At 44.1% G+C, this 19,916-nt stretch overlaps 3 protein-coding genes across 3 annotated transcripts; 1 reads left to right on the top strand and 2 right to left on the bottom strand.

Moving 5' to 3' along the window:
• Window positions 1-57: 57 nt before the first annotated feature.
• LOC121672252 (neurofibromin-like) lies at window positions 58-12,299 on the top strand. The gene is made up of 11 exons (XM_042044852.1): window positions 58-246; window positions 350-561; window positions 1,173-1,334; window positions 2,030-2,133; window positions 2,721-2,856; window positions 7,747-7,905; window positions 8,726-8,823; window positions 8,938-9,084; window positions 9,554-9,700; window positions 10,041-10,151; window positions 11,781-12,299. Exons 1-11 carry the CDS (start codon window positions 81-83, stop codon window positions 12,046-12,048), a joined length of 1,710 nt encoding a protein of 569 aa, XP_041900786.1. The 5' UTR covers window positions 58-80; the 3' UTR covers window positions 12,049-12,299.
• A 1,625-nt stretch (window positions 12,300-13,924) lies between these two features.
• LOC121672253 (oligodendrocyte-myelin glycoprotein-like) lies at window positions 13,925-17,669 on the bottom strand. The gene is made up of 2 exons (XM_042044853.1): window positions 17,580-17,669; window positions 13,925-16,851 (listed from the first exon to the last, which is right to left on the bottom strand). The coding sequence occupies exon 2, from the start codon at window positions 16,843-16,845 to the stop codon at window positions 15,544-15,546; it is 1,302 nt and encodes a 433-aa protein (XP_041900787.1). The 5' UTR covers window positions 16,846-16,851; window positions 17,580-17,669; the 3' UTR covers window positions 13,925-15,543.
• On the bottom strand, window positions 13,925-19,911 carry LOC121672254 (protein EVI2B-like; the record flags this gene model as incomplete). Its single annotated transcript, XM_042044854.1, has 2 exons — window positions 13,925-14,202; window positions 17,580-19,911. A coding segment is annotated over one exon (642 nt), but the record flags the coding sequence as incomplete, so codon positions are not given.
• Between the last annotated feature and the right edge of the window lie 5 nt (window positions 19,912-19,916).

The following is a 19,916-nucleotide window of genomic DNA, read 5'->3' as shown; positions in this document are numbered from 1 at the left end:
GGGGGGATTTGTTGTGTGCTGGCTGCCGTGCAGGGCGCGTGTGACCGTCAGGGCCTGTCCCCAGGTACTTCACACTGTTCATGAACCTGCTGAACGACTGCAGCGAGGTGGAGGAGGACGGGGCGGCGGCGGGCGGGCGCAAGCGCGGGATGTCGCGCAGGCTGGCGTCGCTGCGCCACTGCACCGTGCTGGCCATGTCCAACCTGCTCAACGCCAACGTGGACAGCGGCCTCATGCACTCCATAGGTAACGCCCCGCGGGCGGCGGGCGCGCGGCTCCGCCTGCCGGGCACATCGCTGTGCCCCGTGCTTTTACATCCTCCTTAGTACTTCCGGCTTCTCTTCATCAGGCTTGGGCTATCATAAAGACCTCCAGACGAGAGCCACGTTTATGGAAGTCCTCACCAAAATTCTGCAGCAGGGGACAGAGTTCGATACCTTAGCAGAAACGGTGCTAGCAGATCGCTTTGAGAGATTGGTGGAGTTGGTTACGATGATGGGTGATCAGGGGGAGCTTCCTATTGCTATGGCTTTAGCCAATGTGGTGCCTTGTTCTCAGTGGGTAAGTTGATTCATGCATTTTATTTCCTACATTTTTTTAAAAATAATAAGATGTGAAATAAAAAGTACAACAACAGTCTGGTACACAGAGAATAGAGCTACCACTGACAATAGCTAGCCTTTCTTAGTATGTTCTTAAAAAATTTACTAAATCTAAGTTCAGGTCTTGATGATAAACTGCATTTTTATAGTAAATTTTCAGTTAATGTCTAGGAATGACTTTATATACAGTTATTCTAATAAATGCATCTGGTCTGGTTATTTGTTACAGGTGGTGTGTGCTGTAATGTAGACACACAGAATTGTATTTGCTCTTCTAGATTTTAGCAAGAGGAGTTGGCCTTTGTTATACAGCAGAGTAACTGCTTGTCTGTCTGGATAACCAGTATGAATTTGTATGGCTGGATATCCTGAGGCAGAGTTTTAGACAAGCAGTAGCGTAGGAGATGTTTGCAGAGAGATTGTGTTTGTGTAATTTGATATTTACCTGCCAGAGCCCATAGCAGACATAAAGCTTTATTGTGAACTGCTTGGTGGTTTTGTCATAATAGTGGGTTTTATACTTGCCTTGGTTCCCTGCGAGTCAGATTAACACTTCCTCCTCCCTCTAAGGATGAGCTGGCTCGTGTCCTGGTCACACTCTTTGATTCCCGGCACCTGCTCTACCAGCTCCTCTGGAATATGTTCTCAAAGGAGGTCGAGCTGGCAGACTCCATGCAGACACTCTTCCGAGGAAACAGCTTAGCCAGTAAAATAATGACTTTCTGTTTTAAGGTACATTATCTGTTTTTTTTCTCTGCTACAGATCTCTTCAATAGCAGGAAAAGTTTAGTAATATGGAAATACAAAGCTGCCAGTCTGGGGGGTTAAGCACTTGAGTAATGGGATTAGATGAAAACCATACAGTGTTGCCTTTGGGTCTCAGTTTTACTTGGTCTCAGCTCTCAATCTGTTAAGTTTAGGTAGTTTTCTTTTTCTGTTTTAACATTTCATGAACTGAATCTTGTAGATAACTTATGCTCAGGCCCCTAAAAAGTAGGTATCCCCCTGGCACTAACCCTTTGCCTTTCTGACTAATTCAATTATATGAGTGATTCTGGGCCAGTGCCAGCTGGAAGACTGTTCCTGGTAAAGTCTGAGGTCTTGTCTGTGCTCCCATTTCAGTTTAAAACGTTGTGTACAAACAGAGGGGAAGTGTGGAGTCAGTGCTCTAAGAAAGAATCCCTGCTTGTTAGCATCGTTGTTAGTTTTCTCTAAATTGGAAATTAATTAAAATACCTGTAGAAATTGATCTCAGTTGTGTTCCAGAGGGTGAGACTATAATATGCAAACCCAAATTTTTACAGGAATTTGGTTTATGCCAGAACAGATCAAGTGTTTTCAGGCTCTTGAAAGCTTCCAGAACTTGGTGGCATTCCTGTGAATTGCTGTGTCAGTCTGGCCTCTGTTCTTGTTTCCCCTGCACACAGGTCTATGGTGCTACATATTTGCAGAAGCTGTTGGAACCTTTGCTGCGGACTGTGATCACATCCCCTGAGTGGCAGCACGTCAGCTTTGAGGTGGATCCAACAAGGTTTGAGATTCAGGGCGAGCAGCAAATGTATTTATCTGTAAACATGATTCCCAGTCATTGTTTCTAATAGGATTCCTTTTTCCTTGTTGCAGATATTTTTCTCATGCTTTCATACTGTTGTACCTCTCACTGTTCCAGACACATTAATTGCCTCTGCAGCCCTCTTGCTCTATTGCTTTAAATTATCTCTAACCCTTAGAAAAATTATAAGTATTCATCTCTTAAGTAGCTTACCCAAAGACAGACCTTCTAACTGATATTTTAACCATCAAGTATCTGTGTCTACCTTAAAAATTCCTTTCAGATAAACCATCATGAAACTGATAATGCAATTATCAGTTGGAATTGTGTATGCATGTTGTATGAAATGGTCTGGGAGAATCCCACCTACAGCTGTCTGTTCCTTACTGAGTTTTACATGACCTTTTATTTGTACCTTATGTGGGTTAAAATAGTGATGGAAACTTTTGTGTAAAAGATCACAAGTATTTTCATAAGAAAGAGATGAAATGAGGTTCTTACCAAGGATGTAAGTGCAGCTTGTGTCGTGTTTGATTGCTGGTCATACCTGTGTGGGTCTGTTTCAGGCTGGAGCCCACAGAAAGCCTTGAAGAGAACCAGAGGAGTCTCTTGCAAATGACAGACAAGTTTTTTCAGGCAATCATTAATTCCTCCTCGGAGTTCCCACCCCAGCTGCGCAGTGTGTGCCATTGTTTATACCAGGTATGCTTGCAGTGGTTGCCTGCACCTAAGCTTTGGGGTTGGTTTGTGAAATTCCAGCAGTTTGTTTGTTTTTCCAGCAGTTTCCCCTGTGCTGTACACAGGGGGCATCTCTAAAGACTCTTCTCAGACATTTGTTAAATGACACAAGTCTGAACACAGGGGCTAAGTGGTGTTTTGAGGCTTGGGTTGGCAATCAGGAGGTGACTGAAAGTACCCAGGTTCCCTGACCTCCATCCCCATCTCCTCTGCTCTGTCCTGTGGCTGCTGAGCCCTGTGTCCTGCTGGGTCTCCTTGTGTGTTTCTGATGGATTCAGCTGCTGCTAAAAATCCGAGTAGGAGTTCCCTCGGGGCTCACAGGGAGTACAGTTTCCAGTCCAGTTGGAGGACTGTCACAGAAATGCTGTGCCTGGTGGAATATTGGAGCTGTGATCTCAGTGAAGTGCTCTGGAAGAGCTACTTCTGGCCTTCCAGCCACAGTCTGTGTTCAGGTCTAAAGCAAAGCCAAACAAATGGATTTTCTGACCTGTGTGAACTAATGAGTAACAAAAATCCTCCCCAGTCACATTTGTACAGGGAGTGCTGGGTGATCAGGGCAGCTGCTGCAATCCCCAGAGCTTGGAAGTGAGAACAAGGAATGTGTGTTGGAACTGTTGTGGTCTGGGGTTGTTCCTGTGAGCCCTTGCATTGAACCAGGTGTGCAGATGCTGAGCCTTGTTCCTACTCTGACAGCTCTGTAAAAGGCCTCTGAAGCCATCGGTTTCTCTTCCTGACTGTGGCTGTGTTGGGGTTGGTGGCAGAGTGACTTGGGGGTTTTTTGATGTGTTTGGTCTTTGTAGTCAGCAAATGAGGTGGGCAGATCGGTCTTTTTCATGGCCACGATGTCACAGATGTCAACTAGAAGAATATTTGAGTGTTACTGAAAATATCACACACGGCCTTGGTTGTTCCTTCTGTTATTGGATGTTACATTCTCCCACACCTCATCCCAGAATTAGGTTTATGTGCTGTTACCAGGATGTATCAGATTACTGCCATTTCAGTGGTATGTTGGTAGAAATTATTTCTGTGCAAACCATTGGTAATTCCTACGTAAAATGGAATTTCTAAAATGTGCTCACCAGAAGGCGTTCCCAAAGATTCTTCTATGGAAGCCTTTCCAAGTCTGTTGGCTTTATTCTTGCCTTTACTGTGTGTGGTAATAAGGGTAATTTGTTCCCAAAAGAGATGATTTACTGGCAGGTATACAAGTGGTATTAACTGATATTTAGCTTCAATATTTACTACTTTAACTGTTTCTAGTAACAACTAGGTTTCTGTGCAAGTGTTTGTTCATCACAAAGTGTTAGTCATTCTGTACTTAAGATTCCAGAGAGTTTTGAAAAGTCTGGCCTTTATCTGAAAGAAAGTACAAACAAGATCTGATTTGGGGGCATTAATCCATTTTTATCGTAAGAACCAAATAGGTGATTTTTCTAAGATAACTTCCCTTTTAAAAAGGGGAATGTGTTCCATCCCAAGCCACTAGTGTGAGAGTAAATGAGGCTGAATTTTGTGGGGGTTTTTTTTGCTTAGAGTTTTAAAGTAACTGTGTGTGAAGAATGCTCACCAGGTGTGTTCTGTAAATGATCAGTAGCTGATTTTAGTCACTGTAGCAACCTGACAGGATCGATGTCTTTAGCTGGATATTGGTATCTTTGCTGGCTGGTGTTTCTGTTTTGGGAACAGAGCCCAGTGAGTGTTTTCCTTTGGAAACATCAATAACTGGCTACTGGGACAGATTCGCCTGGCTCCTTACAGGTAATGTATGTTCAGGAGTGTGATGTGAGAACAAGCATGCTCACAGTAACTCCTACAGAGAATCTGTGCTGGCTCTTTCATCCCCACAACCATACATGTGGTTTTTCTTATGAAAGCAAGGTGGAAATTTTCCTTTAGCTGCAGTATGCCAGTGAGTAGAGTGTGTGTACAACTGCTCCAGAAGCCACTCTTGGAAATTACACAGGGAAAGTTGGCAGAGGTGCCACTGGTTAAATATTAATAGGTCCTGCACATGTTTCAGTTCACCTTGCTTAGCAGAGAGTTTTACTGGCTGGTTTGGGTTGCGGTGTTTGCTTTTCATTCTATTCCATCCTTAACTTGTGGAAGCTCTCTGCCAGTGCCAGTGTGATGCTCTGGAGGTGGCTGAGTGCTGCAGGCTGGCTGGGATCCAGCCCTGGGTGCTGCTGGAGGCTTCCCAGGGATGCCCAGCCCCGTCCCAGCTCCCGGGAGCATTGATGCACCTCTGGCTGGGGAGCAGGGCACGAGGGGCTGGGGCTTTGCTCAGATCCTGTGGGAATAGGACAGAATTGGAGTCTTCTTGGTGGGTCCCTTTGCATCTCAGTGAAATGCAGAAATAAGCACAATCAAGTCAGATCTCTTGATTTGGAAATCTCTAATAAATTAACATAGGCTGTAGCTTTTTTCTTCCTTTGTCCAGAGAGTTACCTCTCACAGTGGTAATAACCCTGATGCTTCACAGGTCTAACCAAATTGAAGGACACACAGAGAAACATTGGGAAGATTTAAAACTCTAAATTTAATTTTAAAAGTAATATGTATTTCAAAGGTATAACACTACTATTTGTACTGTTAAAATTATTTGGGGATGGTAAAATACATTTGAAAGCTGAGTACACCATTTAAGGCCCAAGATCGTGTATCATGAGCACATTGATGTGGTTTGACTTTTAATCTAGCCAGAAATAGTAGAAATGATTGAAATTCAACATTTGCTTGTTTTGTATTTAATGCTTTGTAAATAAGATGTAATAAAACTGTGGAATAAAAACTCCATCATCAGTCTTTAGTTTATATATTTCATTTTCTGTTGGTTATGTTTGTTACATTTTACTGTGTAATTTATGTACAAGTCAACGTTGGTTTTTTGTTGCTGTATGTAGTTGGTGCTGTGACTTGTTTGTGCTCATCTCTGTTCTGTAGGCAACTTGCCACTCTCTACTGAATAAAGCTACCGTAAAAGAAAAAAAGGAAAACAAAAAATCAGTAAGTTTGGAGACCTTTTTATTAGCCATTTCTTTCAAAGCACAACAGAAATCTTTTGCTGTTTGTTCAAAATATCTTCACTTCAGTCTATTTGACCTCACTGTAAAATCATTCTACTAATTCTGGCACAAAATAGCTTTCATTTCAATTAACACTGGAATTAAGTTAGATTTAAAATATTCTCTGTGTGCCTATTTGAGTAAATGAGACATTTTTAACAATACTGCTTAGTATTTAATATTCTGACTCTTCTAGCCTTGCCACCATCTTCAGATTAAAAAATTGTGGAAGAGAAATGTTTTCTTTGGTTTTGAAAAAAAATCTGGGTTTGAGCTGCTTTAACACTCTGGCAGATAACCTGAGCTTGCATCCTGGGCAAAGAACAATTAATATTTGTGGGGTACTGGAAAGAGGCTCGTGGGTCTTTTTGCTGACACATTTTCTTTTGTTTGCTTTGTGATTAAGCAAGAAAACCCCAACTTTAGCACTTGTATTATTTCCCGAGGAAAGCAGATTTCTCATTTTAAGTAACTTGCTGTGTTAGTTTAGATCTGTGGGTTGCTTTAGAATGTTGACTTTAAAAGTTCAGACTTACTCTTTACTTACTCTTTTCTTTGGCAGTGACCTCAAAATATTAACTATGAATCAACCAGAATGGAAATTTAGACTTTTATTAAATACTCTCTTATTTTTGCTGTAACTGAGCAGAATAGTGATCATGTTTAAAATGCAAAAGCTGTGGGCAAACCAGTATTTTACAAGAAAATATCAGTAATTGCATCACATGGTAACTGACTGGAGTTGCTACTGAACCAAAGTGATTCTTGGTGTATTTTCTACTAATGGCTTTATCTGGTTTAAGCAGCATGATCTGAAATTGCATTAGTTATGTTTTGAAGTATTTTACTAAACTGGGATTTGTTTGGAGTTTTTTTTTTTAATTTTAAACTATACGTGATGATAATACCAAGCTTGCTAATTTTATTCTGTGGAAAGGAAGAACCTGACTCATTTTGATTAACCATTGTTACTCATTACAAAATACACATACAGACATTGATGTTTTGTAAAACCACGTTGCATACCTAAGAACTTTATTTTTGTCAGGAAACTGTCTTTAACTTTTCAAAGTTAAACGAAAGATATCCAAAGAACAACTCTCCTCTTAATGAACAGTTGATTTCCTAACAGAAAAGAGATTTCTTAAAACATCTTCAGAATTATTTTTTTTTTCCTGAATGGCAAAGGACAATATTTTAAATCTGCTCAGTGCTTTTACACAGTGTATGTGTAGGCAGAGGAGTGCACTGGCCATTTAGCTCTGGCTCCTTCTGTCCTGCTGTGGACAGATGATGGTTCTGAAGGGCATTTCTGCAAATAGCTCCTCCTCACAAATTGAAAATTACTCCTGAAGCTGTACAGCACAGTGTTATTGCTGGAGAGGCTCCTGGCTCAGTTGTGGAGTTACAAACACACAGAGAAAGGACGCAGTAGTTGAAAGGCGTTCCCTGTGCTGGGGGAGGGCAGTGCACACCTGAGTCCAGGGCTGCGGCACTCCAGGGGCAGGGCCCTGCGTGGGGTCAGCTCTGAGACGTGGCCAGGAGCTCTGGGAGCCATGTCCCTGCCAAGGGAGCTGTGCAGCAGCTGAGGGAGAGCCAGCTGCTGTCGGAGAGCCCCACTCCTTTCCCTCTTGTTCTGATTCTCTGGGATGCAAGAGAGTCCCACTCCAATGCGCTGAGCATGACCGGTGTGGAAGGAATGCTTAGGCTTGGCTTGCCATGCAAGGCTTTTCTCAGCCCTTGCCTTTTGCTTAATGCAGGACTGTTGTGTGTAATTGTCCGTGCACAGGTGGTGAGCCAGCGCTTCCCTCAGAACAGCATCGGGGCCGTGGGCAGCGCCATGTTCCTGCGCTTCATCAACCCCGCCATCGTGTCCCCGTACGAGGCGGGCATCCTGGACAAGAAACCCCCGCCCAGGATCGAGCGGGGGCTGAAGCTCATGTCAAAGGTGAATCCAGAAAGATTTTTATGTGCCCATATTTTATGTTCTACCTGCTTCAGTATACTGCTCTTTGACCAGTATGAGAAAATGTAGGAAAACTCGGGAGTTTTTTTCACGTTTATTGAAAGTGCAGTGTCTGTGCTGTGTTTATGCATCGTGGCATTGTTCGAGCTCTCAGCAACGTATGGATGGGGACAAACACTTTGCCAAAATGATGGATAAGAGAGAGGAATTCCAGCCCTTCTCTTGAACTTCTCATTGGGAAATAGAGAGACTGATGTTCCTGTGAGCACAATGAGGGTAACAGCAGCCAGCATTGATCAAGGTCATCCTACTACTAAAGAAGGAGTTTTTGCTGTCTTTAATCTCATTTGGTCATACTTCTTGTAAAAAAAATTTTAAAAAGGTTTAATGATGGCATACAAATTCTGTGGCCTGTGCGTATTATACATTGTAAATGTTGAGAAATTGTATTTTTCTTTAAATAGGGGTGCGCTACTGCTTTTACTTACATGTCTTAAGTTCCAGGAGAAGTAGTTAATAACTTACTGGTGGTTTGAAAGATGATTTATTTTCCTAGTTTAAAGTTTATGAACAAGTGAACTGGTTTGCTAGTATTTAAAAGTATGTGAAAGAAAAGACTTTGAAAGTGAATGTGTTTTAAATTAGTTGACTTACTGGCCTTTTGTTGTGAAACCTCAAGAAAACAAGTGAAAATAAACTGTTTCTGCCAGTTTAACTTCACTGGCAGAAATATTTGTGTTAATTACTGTAACAGTTAATACATTAAACCTTTGTGTGTTTTTGCCATCTTTTTTTCCTTTAGATCCTTCAGAGTATTGCCAACCACGTGCTGTTTACAAAAGAGGAGCACATGCGGCCTTTTAATGACTTTGTGAAGAGCAATTTTGATGCGGCACGAAGGTACGGCCTGGGGCTGGCACACGGGCTGTGGTGTGTGGAGAGAGAGCTCCGAGTGCCCTCACGGCCCTTTGCTCTCCCTCCCACACCGATGGTTCTTCCTGCTTTGGAATGCAGGTTTTTCCTTGACATCGCGTCCGACTGCCCGGCCAGCGACACCGTCAACCACAGCCTGTCCTTCATCAGCGACGGCAACGTGCTGGCGCTGCACCGCCTGCTCTGGAACAACCAGGAGAAAATCGGCCAGTACCTGTCCAGCAACAGGTGAGGCTGCAGGCCTGCGAGGAGGGGTGTGCTGAGGGGAAAGGTGTCAGAGTCCTGGAATGGTTTGGGCTGGAAGGAGCCGTAAAGCTCATCCCATCCCATCCCTGCCATGAGCAGGGACACCTGCCACTGTCCCAGGCTGCTCCAAGCCCTGTCCTTGGACATTTCCAGGGATCCAGGGCAGCCACAGCTTCTCTGGGCAACCTGTGCCAGGGCCTCCCCACCCTCACAGGGAAGGATTTCTTCCTAATATCCAATCTAAATCTCCCCTCCCTCATTTTAAAGCTGTTAAATACTCTCCAGTGCTTCTGTTATTACTGAGAAGAATATCAGTCATCATCAAAGATTTCTCATACTTACTTTAAAAATGAAAATCCAGCTTGTTGCAGTTGAGGGAAGGTTGGTGGGCAAAAAAGTGGGAATTGCTGAGTAAAGAAGGACTCTCCTGACAAGGAACATGCTGTTTTAGGGACCACAAGGCTGTTGGGCGACGACCTTTTGACAAGATGGCAACGCTTCTTGCCTACCTGGGGCCTCCTGAGCACAAACCTGTGGCAGATACACACTGGTCCAGCTTAAATCTCACTAGTTCCAAGTTTGAAGAGTTTATGACAAGGTAATGAGATTATTGTGGTGGGGACACACAATGTGGTTTTCTAGACTTTATCGTGTGAGGAGGTGTCAGCAGTTCTTAAGACTCTCTGCTGTCAAGACTCTCTGTTTTGAAGAGGAATTTAAAAAGCTGAGGCTACATAAACCTTCTAGGTTTCTGAGTAGATTTTAATTAAAAAACTAAATTGAGAACCAAAGATGGCAGTAACACGTGACCTAAGGAAGGCTCAGGATTGTGTGAACTCAATACTTTTGTTTAGAGATGGAAGTAAAGAGGGTTTGGGATTTTTAAAATTTGTTTGAAAGGCAGTTGTGAAAGTTGCTGTCAATGTATTACTTTTTAGGCATCAGGTTCATGAAAAGGAGGAGTTCAAAGCACTGAAAACATTAAATATTTTCTACCAAGCTGGGACATCCAAAGTCGGCAATCCTGTTTTCTACTACATCGCTCGGCGGTAAGAAGCTTTTCGCCTTCCCAATCTGAAATGAACCTGTCAGTCAGAGGTGTCAAGTGTATATAAGAGACACCAGCTTGGTAACAAACAAAAGTCTGAAAATAGCTTATTTGTTAAAATTTGCTGACAGTATTTTTGAGTTGTTTCCTAAACTAAAACTGTCATTTCATAGTAATTACACCCATGACAGGAGTAATTCCTAGAGGTGTTAAGGAAAGGGAGATCCCTGTGCTCACCCCAGGTGTGGTCAGAGCCAGCTCTGAGGATTGGATGAGCTGCTGAAGCTGGTCTTTGTGCTGAGGTGCTGCTGGTGGAGGTGTGCTGGCAGCACTGGGGAGGCTGGTTTGCCTCGGGGGGCCGTGGGAGAGCTGCCAGGGCTGGGAGTTCTCCAGTGCTGGTGTCACCAGGCACTTTGGGGTGCTGGCACAGCCCCTGGGGTGTTCATGGCCTGGTCATTGCTGGTGCATTCTATGCCTGTGGTTTATGCTGGTGCTGCAGCTGGAGCTGCCTGCGGCACCAGTGCTGGGAGAGCTCCTGGGGTTGCTTTGGCTCTTCCTGGTGCCTCTGCTGCTGGTGGGCGCTGGTTGGTGATGCCAGCGGGTGCCCTGGCAGCTGGTGTGCTGGGCTGTGACACGGTCAGGTGGGGCTGTGGCCCTGGGGACTCCTGCTGGGCTGGGGCTGGGAGCAGAGCCCTGCCTGGGCATGCTGGGCTTGCTCCGTGGGTTGTGCTCTGTGCTGGCTGTGGTGCCCTGGGTGGCAGTGGCATTGGTGGGGCCACTTTCTGTTGTCATGAGGGGCTGTCTTCAGTGCTGAACCTTCTGCAGAGCCCTGGAGTTGATGTGAGAACATGGAAACAAGCACAGGAAACCACTTCTTTAGCAGCATTTCTTCTGTATCCAACAGTTTAAACAGCACAAATGTGTTAACAAGTCACTCTTCAAATTGCATGTTTCTAATGAAAGTAGTACCCAACAGGCATGTGCAATTTTTTCAATTAATTACAATTTTAGATCCTTAATTTCATTAAATTTCAAAATTTTTCACTAGGCTCAGCAGTGCTTTTTACTCTGTAGGTTGAGTTACAAATCTCCTTTGGCTTGGGAAATTGCCTTCCTTAAACTTTTCTTCATTTTCAACACCCTTGTCTCTTTGGATGGTTTGAAAGATGAGTAGCATCACTTATCTTCTGTCCTGATTTTCTGCCTTCAAAAGTCACACAACAGTCCATGAAACCTGCAGGTGTGCTGACAGAAGGGGCTTGCTCAAGGGCAGCCTGGATGCTTTTTTCCCCCTCTTTAAAATTTATATTTTTTTTTAGCAAGATCCCTAATGTTTAAGCCCCTTACACACAGAGTTAGAAGCGAAGGCAGTCTTTGAATTCTCATTAAAAAACTCTGTTTGCTTGCCACGTTTTTCTTCTCCATTTTGTTCCATTAGACAGAGTCTTATTTCATGTCAAGTAAAACAAAATGCCTGTATTGTTATCCTGCCTTGTTCAGACAAGAAATTAGGCATACAAATGCAGAGTAGTGATAACCCATCTTAAAAAGTGTCTGTGCCTGGCAGTGATCCGAGGCATCCTTATGTATTCTGTGCAGACCTGACATGCAGTGTTTCCTTCGTTTGCAGAGCAAGAAATGGTTATTTCACCTGCAGAGAAAGAGAATTTCTGGAAGTAAATCAAGACAAAAGTTTGCACCACATGTTTGCTAGGCCTAGCTCACCTCCCTCTTCTTTAAAAGCAGAAAAAGTAATTTATCCCAAGCTGCCTCCCTGGGCAAAACCGTCATGGTCCAGTCAGCCGAGCGTTCCTGCCTTCAGAGAGAGTGGGAAGGAGCAGATTTCTGACCATTTTATCCAGGTGTGGGATATTAATGAAAATATTGTCGTTCTTTGACATGAGCCTTGCTGCTAGGTGAGTTATTACCTTTCTCTTCAGCAGCTGCACAGTTCAGTCGTCCTGGCGGGGCTGCCTTTCAAACCAGCAGGAAGGGCTTTGCTCTGGGATGATGCTCTGGCGTCGTCTCTTTTCATAGGGATGTGGCTAAGTGGAGCTTATTTGTGGTGTTTGTCGTCTGGTTCTGAGCCAGGTGTTGTATTCTCAAGGTGTGAAATGCAGAAAAATGGTTTAGATTGGAGCTGCCAGGCTGTTTGAGGGCTTGTGTTTTTTGGGGTTGTTTTTTTCCGAGTTTCTTTTTTTTCTTTCTTTCTTTTTTTTTTTTCTTTTTTTGGTTTTTTTTGAGATCTTGTTGCTAAGGCATTGTTGAGTCATTTTACTGATACATTTTACTGATATATCTGGATCAGTTTATGTCCTTCTTGTGCTGTGAAATTTAATTCCTTCTGTCATCTATCTTCACATTTTGTTTCCTGGGCAACAACCCAGCTTCTGGAGCCAGTGCTCTTCTGTTTTTAATCCCTACCCTGTTACTAAAATGATCCATAAATCAATAAATATTGATCCTGAACTACTGCCATTAGGTTTTAAAGCTGATCCCAAACTAATTAATAGGAATAAAACCTCTGAGTTATTGCTGCAGACCGCAGCAATCCCCACAGCAATTTTACCCTTTCCAGAGCGAGCACACAGCTAATAGAGGTGTGCCAGAGCTTTCCTGGGTATTTTGAATATGGCCCTAAAGTGCTAAATAGTTATTGTGGATACCAGTTTCACCGAGAATAGATTATTTTGTATTTCTGGAGGTCTGAGTGCGCAGCGTGTTTACAAACCCAGGCCCTCGGGCTTAGCTCAGAGTGGCTGCACAGTTGCCCAGCAACAAGTGCTCGACTCCCACACTGCTGCCTCCTCCCTGCTGCCTTATCGACTCATTCGTATTCCAGAAAAATACCAGGAAGCCTAAATTCCAGTCTGCCTTACTGAAAGCAGTCTGAGCGAGAAGCCCTGGTGCTGCACAGCTCAGGCAGGGTTTGGGAGGGAGCACAGCCCTGGAGCTCACTTCATACCCAGCTGCGGGTCTGGGATCCAGCTTCCCAATCCTGCACGTGCCTTTGGAAAACCGCACAGCCCCACTTCCACTTCCAGGCTTTTATTAGCATGCTGAGGAGTTGGAAGTCTGGATAGCAAGTCCTTTAGGGTGGGGGCTTGCAATTTGCCCCAAATAACCTCTGGAAAACAGTGATTTCCTGTTGCTGGTCACCGGATTATCTCATTATGGGTGAAACATTCTCAGAGCCTTTAAAGTTGATTCCATATAGGTTTTTTTAAGGCAATAGAATTTGGCATCCTATACTGATTCTGCAGCAAAGGCACATGCAGTATTTCCTGTAATTTCCTCAAATCAAGCAGTTCAGCCACAGCACCTCATTTTGTGGTCAGTCCTGCCTTGCAAGCCCATCTGACCCACAGCGTGGGATGAGGCCATGTGAATGAGGCAGTTCTGGGAATGGCTGAGTTCTGAGCATGGGAATTAGGTTGGGGCTGTGTTACAGTCAGCCAGCACTTAGCAAACACAAGGACTGTCCAAAGAGAGTGGCAGCAGAGACATTTTCAGTGTTTCAAAGTTCTAAAGGGTAGGAAGGGAAAGGATAGTCCCAGTGTTGAGATCATCTCATCAGCTTATTGCTAAACAGTATTAGAGATACATCAGTATCTAAATAATGCAATTTAATACAACCATAATTTCCCCCATAAGGCATGACGATGGTCTGATAAAGCAGCAAATGTCTGCTTTAAACAGGACTGTATAATACAATGCTGTGTATTTATTGGTAGTACTCTGCTTATTTGAAAAGAAGCACAGTTGCTAGTTCAGTTCAATACAAACATAACTTTATTTTTACTTAAATGCCAATGAAACAACTGTACAAATCCATTGTGTAACATTTACTGTTAGAAATTAAAACACGTTTCCGGTTATAGAAATGCTGTTCACAATTGGAAAGTTGTCATTTCTCTGATACCAGTGGTTGTAAATGATCTACAGCCCCCATTGACACCTTAGGAGAAACAGGTGGAGGACTCCAGTCTCAGTTGTGAGGTTTTCTGGGTTTTGCAGCACCCTCATGCTACAATAACTGGAAATTAAATGGCCTGGAATGAATGGAAAACATTGTATAAGATCTGTAATATTAAGTGGATAATACTTTTTCAATTAACTTGTTCTTCAGTTTTCATTTCATGCTGTTTGCAAAACTTCATCTGTAGTATATCAAGTACCTTTGCCATGATTTAAATAATTTTCCTAGAGTGGACAGAACCATGCGTGCAGCTATTTCTACTGGCTGACGGTGCAGATGTCGAGGAGAAGAGCTTCCATGCTCGCCCTTAGAAAGCAGGGATTTGGGCATGTTCAGTGCCATGGACTGAATTCATTCTCTTTGAAGTCACAAGAATCAGGATTGTTTCGATGACAGCTCGCCAGCTAATTGCTTAATTAATTTGTTACATGACTTGTGTTAGAGATTGGGCTGGTATTTCGTTTTACTGATAGTAGTTTGCTATGTTCTGGCTGATGTGGTAGTATTCTCTTAAGCAGAACATATTAACATTTCAGGATGTCACTTGACATAAAGTCAAGGAGTTCCAGGTCATTAATTTGGGTAGATAACTCCTTGGTGTTTGACAGTGTCACGGCATTGAACATCTGGCATTTTTCTCTGCTTTTATCTCTTTTTTTTTTTTCATCTTTTTTTTTCTTTTTTTTAATATGGAGAGAGCAATAACTTGCCTGCAGTGTCTAAGTCAAGCCAGAGCAGAAGGATACCAGCCCCTACCACTGTCCCATGCTGAAGCTGGACCATGTTGCCTTCTCAGTTTACACTCTCTTAGCAGACATCATGGCATTGTCATATTTAATTCCTAAATTCAAAACTGTTGTTCTTCATATTTAAAATACTCTAATACATATGAAGCAAACGTAGATATACATGCTAGCGATTTTGCTCAGGAATAACTTCTGATTAGTGAAACAGCTCAGTTTAGTTCCTTTATTTTTTCCCTTTCTTTTGCATGTCATCATAACTTACAAAGAATCTGTGCTGCTATATTACAGGAATTGCTCACTGGCAAGTCAAGCAAGACAATGCAGATATGATACAGGCCTTCTGTTTTTTTCCAGTTGTTCAATGACAAAATCATACATAAAATCAGTACTTAAAATTCTGATGTTTTTATTCTGTGCAAGTAAAACGAAAAACGTAAATACAAAAAAAGCACATTTTTAAAAACAAAATAGTAGATTAGTTGTACTCACTTAAGACATATGAAAATAAGTAGCAGCTTAGTATCAAGACATTAGTGTGCACGTCTTTAAGAACTGTTACTTTCTTTAGATCAGAGTCAGAACTTTGAATTTCTTTCATTCAGCTGGATGTGTTAACTCCAGCTGTGATCAGAGGAATAACCTCAGTGATTTCCACGAGGTGCAAGCCCTTAGTCCACAGGCAGGGCCACGGCGTGCAGCACTGCGAGATAAAGCAGCAGCCCCATCTCCCAGCGGCTGGCGCAGGAGGGCACGCGCGCGTCTGGGGCGCTCGGCGTGGCCTCCTCCTTCCTTAAGGTAGCGGTTGTGCTTTGAGGCATCTTGGAGTAGTTTGTTGGCATTCCACTGGTGATGCTTAAAGTCATGGGAGTGGTGGAGGATCCCGTGGCAGGGGCCAGGCTGGCGTTGCCCTCGGTGGGGTCCTGGACGTGGATTGTGCGTGTGGCTGCGGCCTCCTGGGGGCCGTCGGGGGAGTGGAGCAGGGGCCGGTCTGTGCCAGGGAACAGAACCGGGTGGCTTTGGGTCGCCAAGGGAGTGACTTCCTTGGCTTTAAATTGTTTGTGCGTTTTGGTCACTTTGGTGGGCTCAGGTGCCACGGCAGAAGTCTCCCTGTCCGCTGCCTTCGTGCCTTTGATCATGGGGCTGGAGTCCAGGGCCGTGGGCTGGGCGGGGGCTGGCATGGTGCTCGCCCAGGGCCAGGGCTGGTCAGCACAGGGGGCCCCCACGACATGGGCAGCTGTGCCCTGCACCCACTGCAGCACGTAAGGGATGTTTTGGTTATCGCTGCAGGACCAGGGGTTGTTGTACAGAGTTACTACCTGCAGCTGGGAGAGCTGGTCAAAAGCTTTGTCAGGAATGTATGAGAACTTGTTGTTGTGCAGGTAGAGGCTTGTGAGGTGTTGCAGTCTCACCAGTGTTCCTGGGAGTATCTGGGACAAGTAGTTATTGGATAGATCCACCGTCTCTATGTTGTAGGGCATATTGGTTGGAACTGTCCAAAGTTTGTTGCTGCTGAGATTGAGAAACTTGAGACTGCTCAGTGTGTTGTTGATCAGGACAGCTCTTTCCACCATATTCCTGGAAACATCGAGTACTCTAAGATTCCACTGGTAAGCTGTATCAAGTTTCTGAAGAACTTTAATGTTGTTGTTTGTGGCATATAATTCCCATAAAGACTTGGGCAGATGAGCAGGAACATTCTTGAGCCAATTATTTGAAATATCAAGGGTCCTCAGATTGGTGAACCTCGTTAGCTGATGATCGAGATCTACAAACTGGTTAAAGGATAGATTTAAATATGTAAGGTTGTCTTGAAGTCCCTGGGGCAGTACAGTTAAGTTTCTGCCTGAACAGTCCACATTCCTGTCGTTTCCTGAGCACTTACAGCTAGAAGGACAGATACCCAAACCAGTGGGTATGAAAACCAGAAGGACCAGCAGACAGGTAGATGTATTCAATATGTGGTATTCCATTGTTGCCTGGAAATAAATATACCAAAATGACACCCTTTAAATCCATGTAATACATTTCATCTCTGTATAAGGGTTGTCTTGGCAATGGCCACTTGCAGGAGAAATTAAGTAAAAATATCAATAACCCCCTTTGTGGCACGGTCCTTTTTAGAATTGTTCAAGAGAGACTTCACAAAGCATCCCTTCAGCCTGTCATGTTGTCTGGCAGAATGAGACTTGTTTTTTTCATCTCCCTTTCCCCCTCCAGCTCAAATGAGGGCTTTCTTCCGAAAACGCAAGTCTCTTCCAAACGTTATACAATGTCTGCTTCTTGTTTTTAGTGATTTCAAGCCTATATTATGTTTGGAATAATGTGTTCATTTATAGAGGATGAAAAAATGGCTGTCAACGGGATCTTCACAAATCTCTGCAGTAATGTAGCAGTCCCCCCCATCCAGGCATGCTGTTTGCTTAAGTAAATTGGTTAAAATACATTGTAGGAATTTAGCTTGAAACCCAAATTCCAGTGTTCATGCTAACATGCACTGTAGCATTTTTCCCTCTTTACAGTGTTAATTACAATCTCAAAGCTGGAAACACATGTTTAGAACCCGAGTTGCCGTTAATAAGAAATCTCTGACACTGCAGCAAATTTCTGGTGCAAGCATCTGTCATCAGCTACTAATTCCATTCCCGTTTCCACCTCTGAGTTGGTAGTAGGCTTTTGTGAGTAAAATCAAAAAGCGCAAACTTACCGTGGTGTCCTGCAGTATCAGCACATCGTTTCTGTGATGGATTGGAGCTTAGAGGTCGCCTTGTTCTGGAGAGCAGCTCCAGAGGCTGCCGGGGGCTGTGCTTGTCTCAGCTGCATCGTACGGCTGCGCCCGGCTCCGCAACCACCTGATCCTCTGGGCACTGCAGAGCCGGCCTCGAGCACTGCCAGCGACCTGCCAGGGCTGGGCTGGGCTGGGCTGGGAGCAGTGCTCCCTCCCTGCTGCACAGCCCTGCTGAGCTCCGGCTGCCTCCCGAGCACAGGCTGCCTGCAGGCACAGCTCCCCCAACACACCCGCAGGCTCTGGCAGCTTGGGCTGCAGTTCCACTTCATGTTTCTGTTTGAAAAGTCAGGTTAACTTGGGTTCTTTTTGCCTTCTGTTAACCTCTCCTCCTGTAATAGAGGTTAATGTGAACTTAGGCTTCCTAGCTTAAGGTTTTTTTAAGGTATGCTGCCAAAATATATTTTCATAATTTTAAAATGCTCTGTTTTCTGTTCCTTGGATCAGGCTATCACTGCATTGTCAGGTATAATATAGCTTGGCTTGTAGGATTTTACAGATTTCTACGGGAAATCTCTATCTGATTTTCTAAAAGCAGTGTGAGAATGAGAGTGTTTATAATGTTTCATTTATAGTGCTGTTAATTTTAACAGGGTGTAATGCAATGAGCCTTACAAAAATCTTTGTATAATTATAATGCTATTCTTTAGGCATATCAAATCATACAACTTATGTAAACTGTAAAGAAAATTGAAAATATATTTTCCTGTAGCCATTGTATGCACAGCAGCCTGGAATTGCATTTGCATAATGTACTGCTCTTTATTAGTGGTAGTTTGAAAATTTTGAAGTTTATTGTGTGCAAACCTGTGCTCTGTGCTCCATCCACAAATCTATTCCCTCCTCAGGTGAACTCCAAACTCTGCCATTTTGCACAGCTCTCATGGAAAGCTAGCTTCAGCATCTAGCAGCTTCTTTCTATAAATATAAATGTTTAACACGGGTAAAAAAAACCCATTAAAATGAATTTACTTCTAATACCAGCCTGCTATTTCCCACCCAACAGTCAGCCCAGCCAAGGCTGGTGTGGAAGAGATGAGCTGTGCTCAGGGCCCAGAGAGGAGCATGTAAAGCACTTGGACACTGGGAGTTCAAAGGAATCTGGGATCTATGAACCATTAAATGAGTCTGTGTTAGTAACTGAGGGCATTCTGTATCTAATCAAATATTCAGTTGGGCTTTAAGTGACCAAAACATCTTTAACTCAGAAAGCTTTATTAAAAGGAACTGAAATTGGTTGCATTCACTTGCACAGCCCAGTGGAGCAAACCCTGGTGAGAAGCCAAGTCCCTCGGAAGCTGGGCTGTCTCTGACATCTCCATGTGTGTGTTACCTGTGTCTGGCTGTGCTGGCACACACAGCTGTGTACTCTGGCTTCTGGAATCTCTAGTTACGGGTGATGACAGGGCACAATTTGTATTGTAGTCAGAAATTTGCTTCAGGCAGAAGCAAGTTGTTCTCTCTTGTGAAAGCTGAAGTTGGGAAATACCAGGGAAATGCCAAAGAAATGCTGGGGCCTCACTTGCCTGCATCAACTTCTCCTTTTTTCACTTTTTTGAAAGTTACTCCACACTTTCCTTAAATCAATTATTCTGGAAATTAATTTGGCAGTCTACAAAGAGTGTTCTGGCTGGGGCAATGTTTCATGGATGGCCTGGATCAGTAGCTCAGGTGGTGGGGGCAGTGGTTCCTCTGCTTCCGAGTGAAGTGCCGAGTGCTTGCTGGGATCCGAGCTGGGCTCCTCGGTGGGTTCCCTGAGCCAGTCTGGGGGTGGTGGCAGGTCGGAGGACTCGGGTGGCGTGTCTGGGGGAGGACAGGGGTCAGCTGCAGTGTTGGCTAGCTCTGAGGCAGGAGCTGGAGCTGGGACCGTGCCGGCTCCGGAGCAGCCCGCGGCCGGCAGAGGCAGCTGCCCGTTCTCAGTACTCGTAGTGTGCTGGGGTGGGTTCTCTGGGACAGTCGGGTCCTCCTGCAAGTTTGTGCCTTGTTTCAATTTCCAAGGCAACATAAATAAGACTGAAGAACGCTTGGTGCCCTGGTCAGAGTCCATGAAGAGATCTGGCGTATCCCCATCCGTGAAGGGAGACCGGCCTGCCCAATGGGACTCGGCCAGAACAGGCCTCATGCAGCATTTCCACAGAAGAATTACAATGATCGCCAGCATCATCCCAATCAAAATTATGCCAATTATCAGTGCTGCTACCCAGCTGCCATCCCCGGCATCCTTCTCTCCTGGGAAGGCCTGGGTTTCTGTAACAGCCA

The sequence above is a fragment of the Corvus kubaryi genome, unplaced genomic scaffold, assembly GCF_017639235.1.
Source record: "Corvus kubaryi isolate FWS band 111438036 unplaced genomic scaffold, C.kubaryi_AGA036_p1.0 45530, whole genome shotgun sequence".
NCBI classification, from domain to species: Eukaryota; Metazoa; Chordata; class Aves; order Passeriformes; family Corvidae; genus Corvus; species Corvus kubaryi.
The sequence above is the reverse complement of the archived record's forward strand: the minus strand, read 5'-3'. Positions and strand labels throughout refer to the sequence as shown.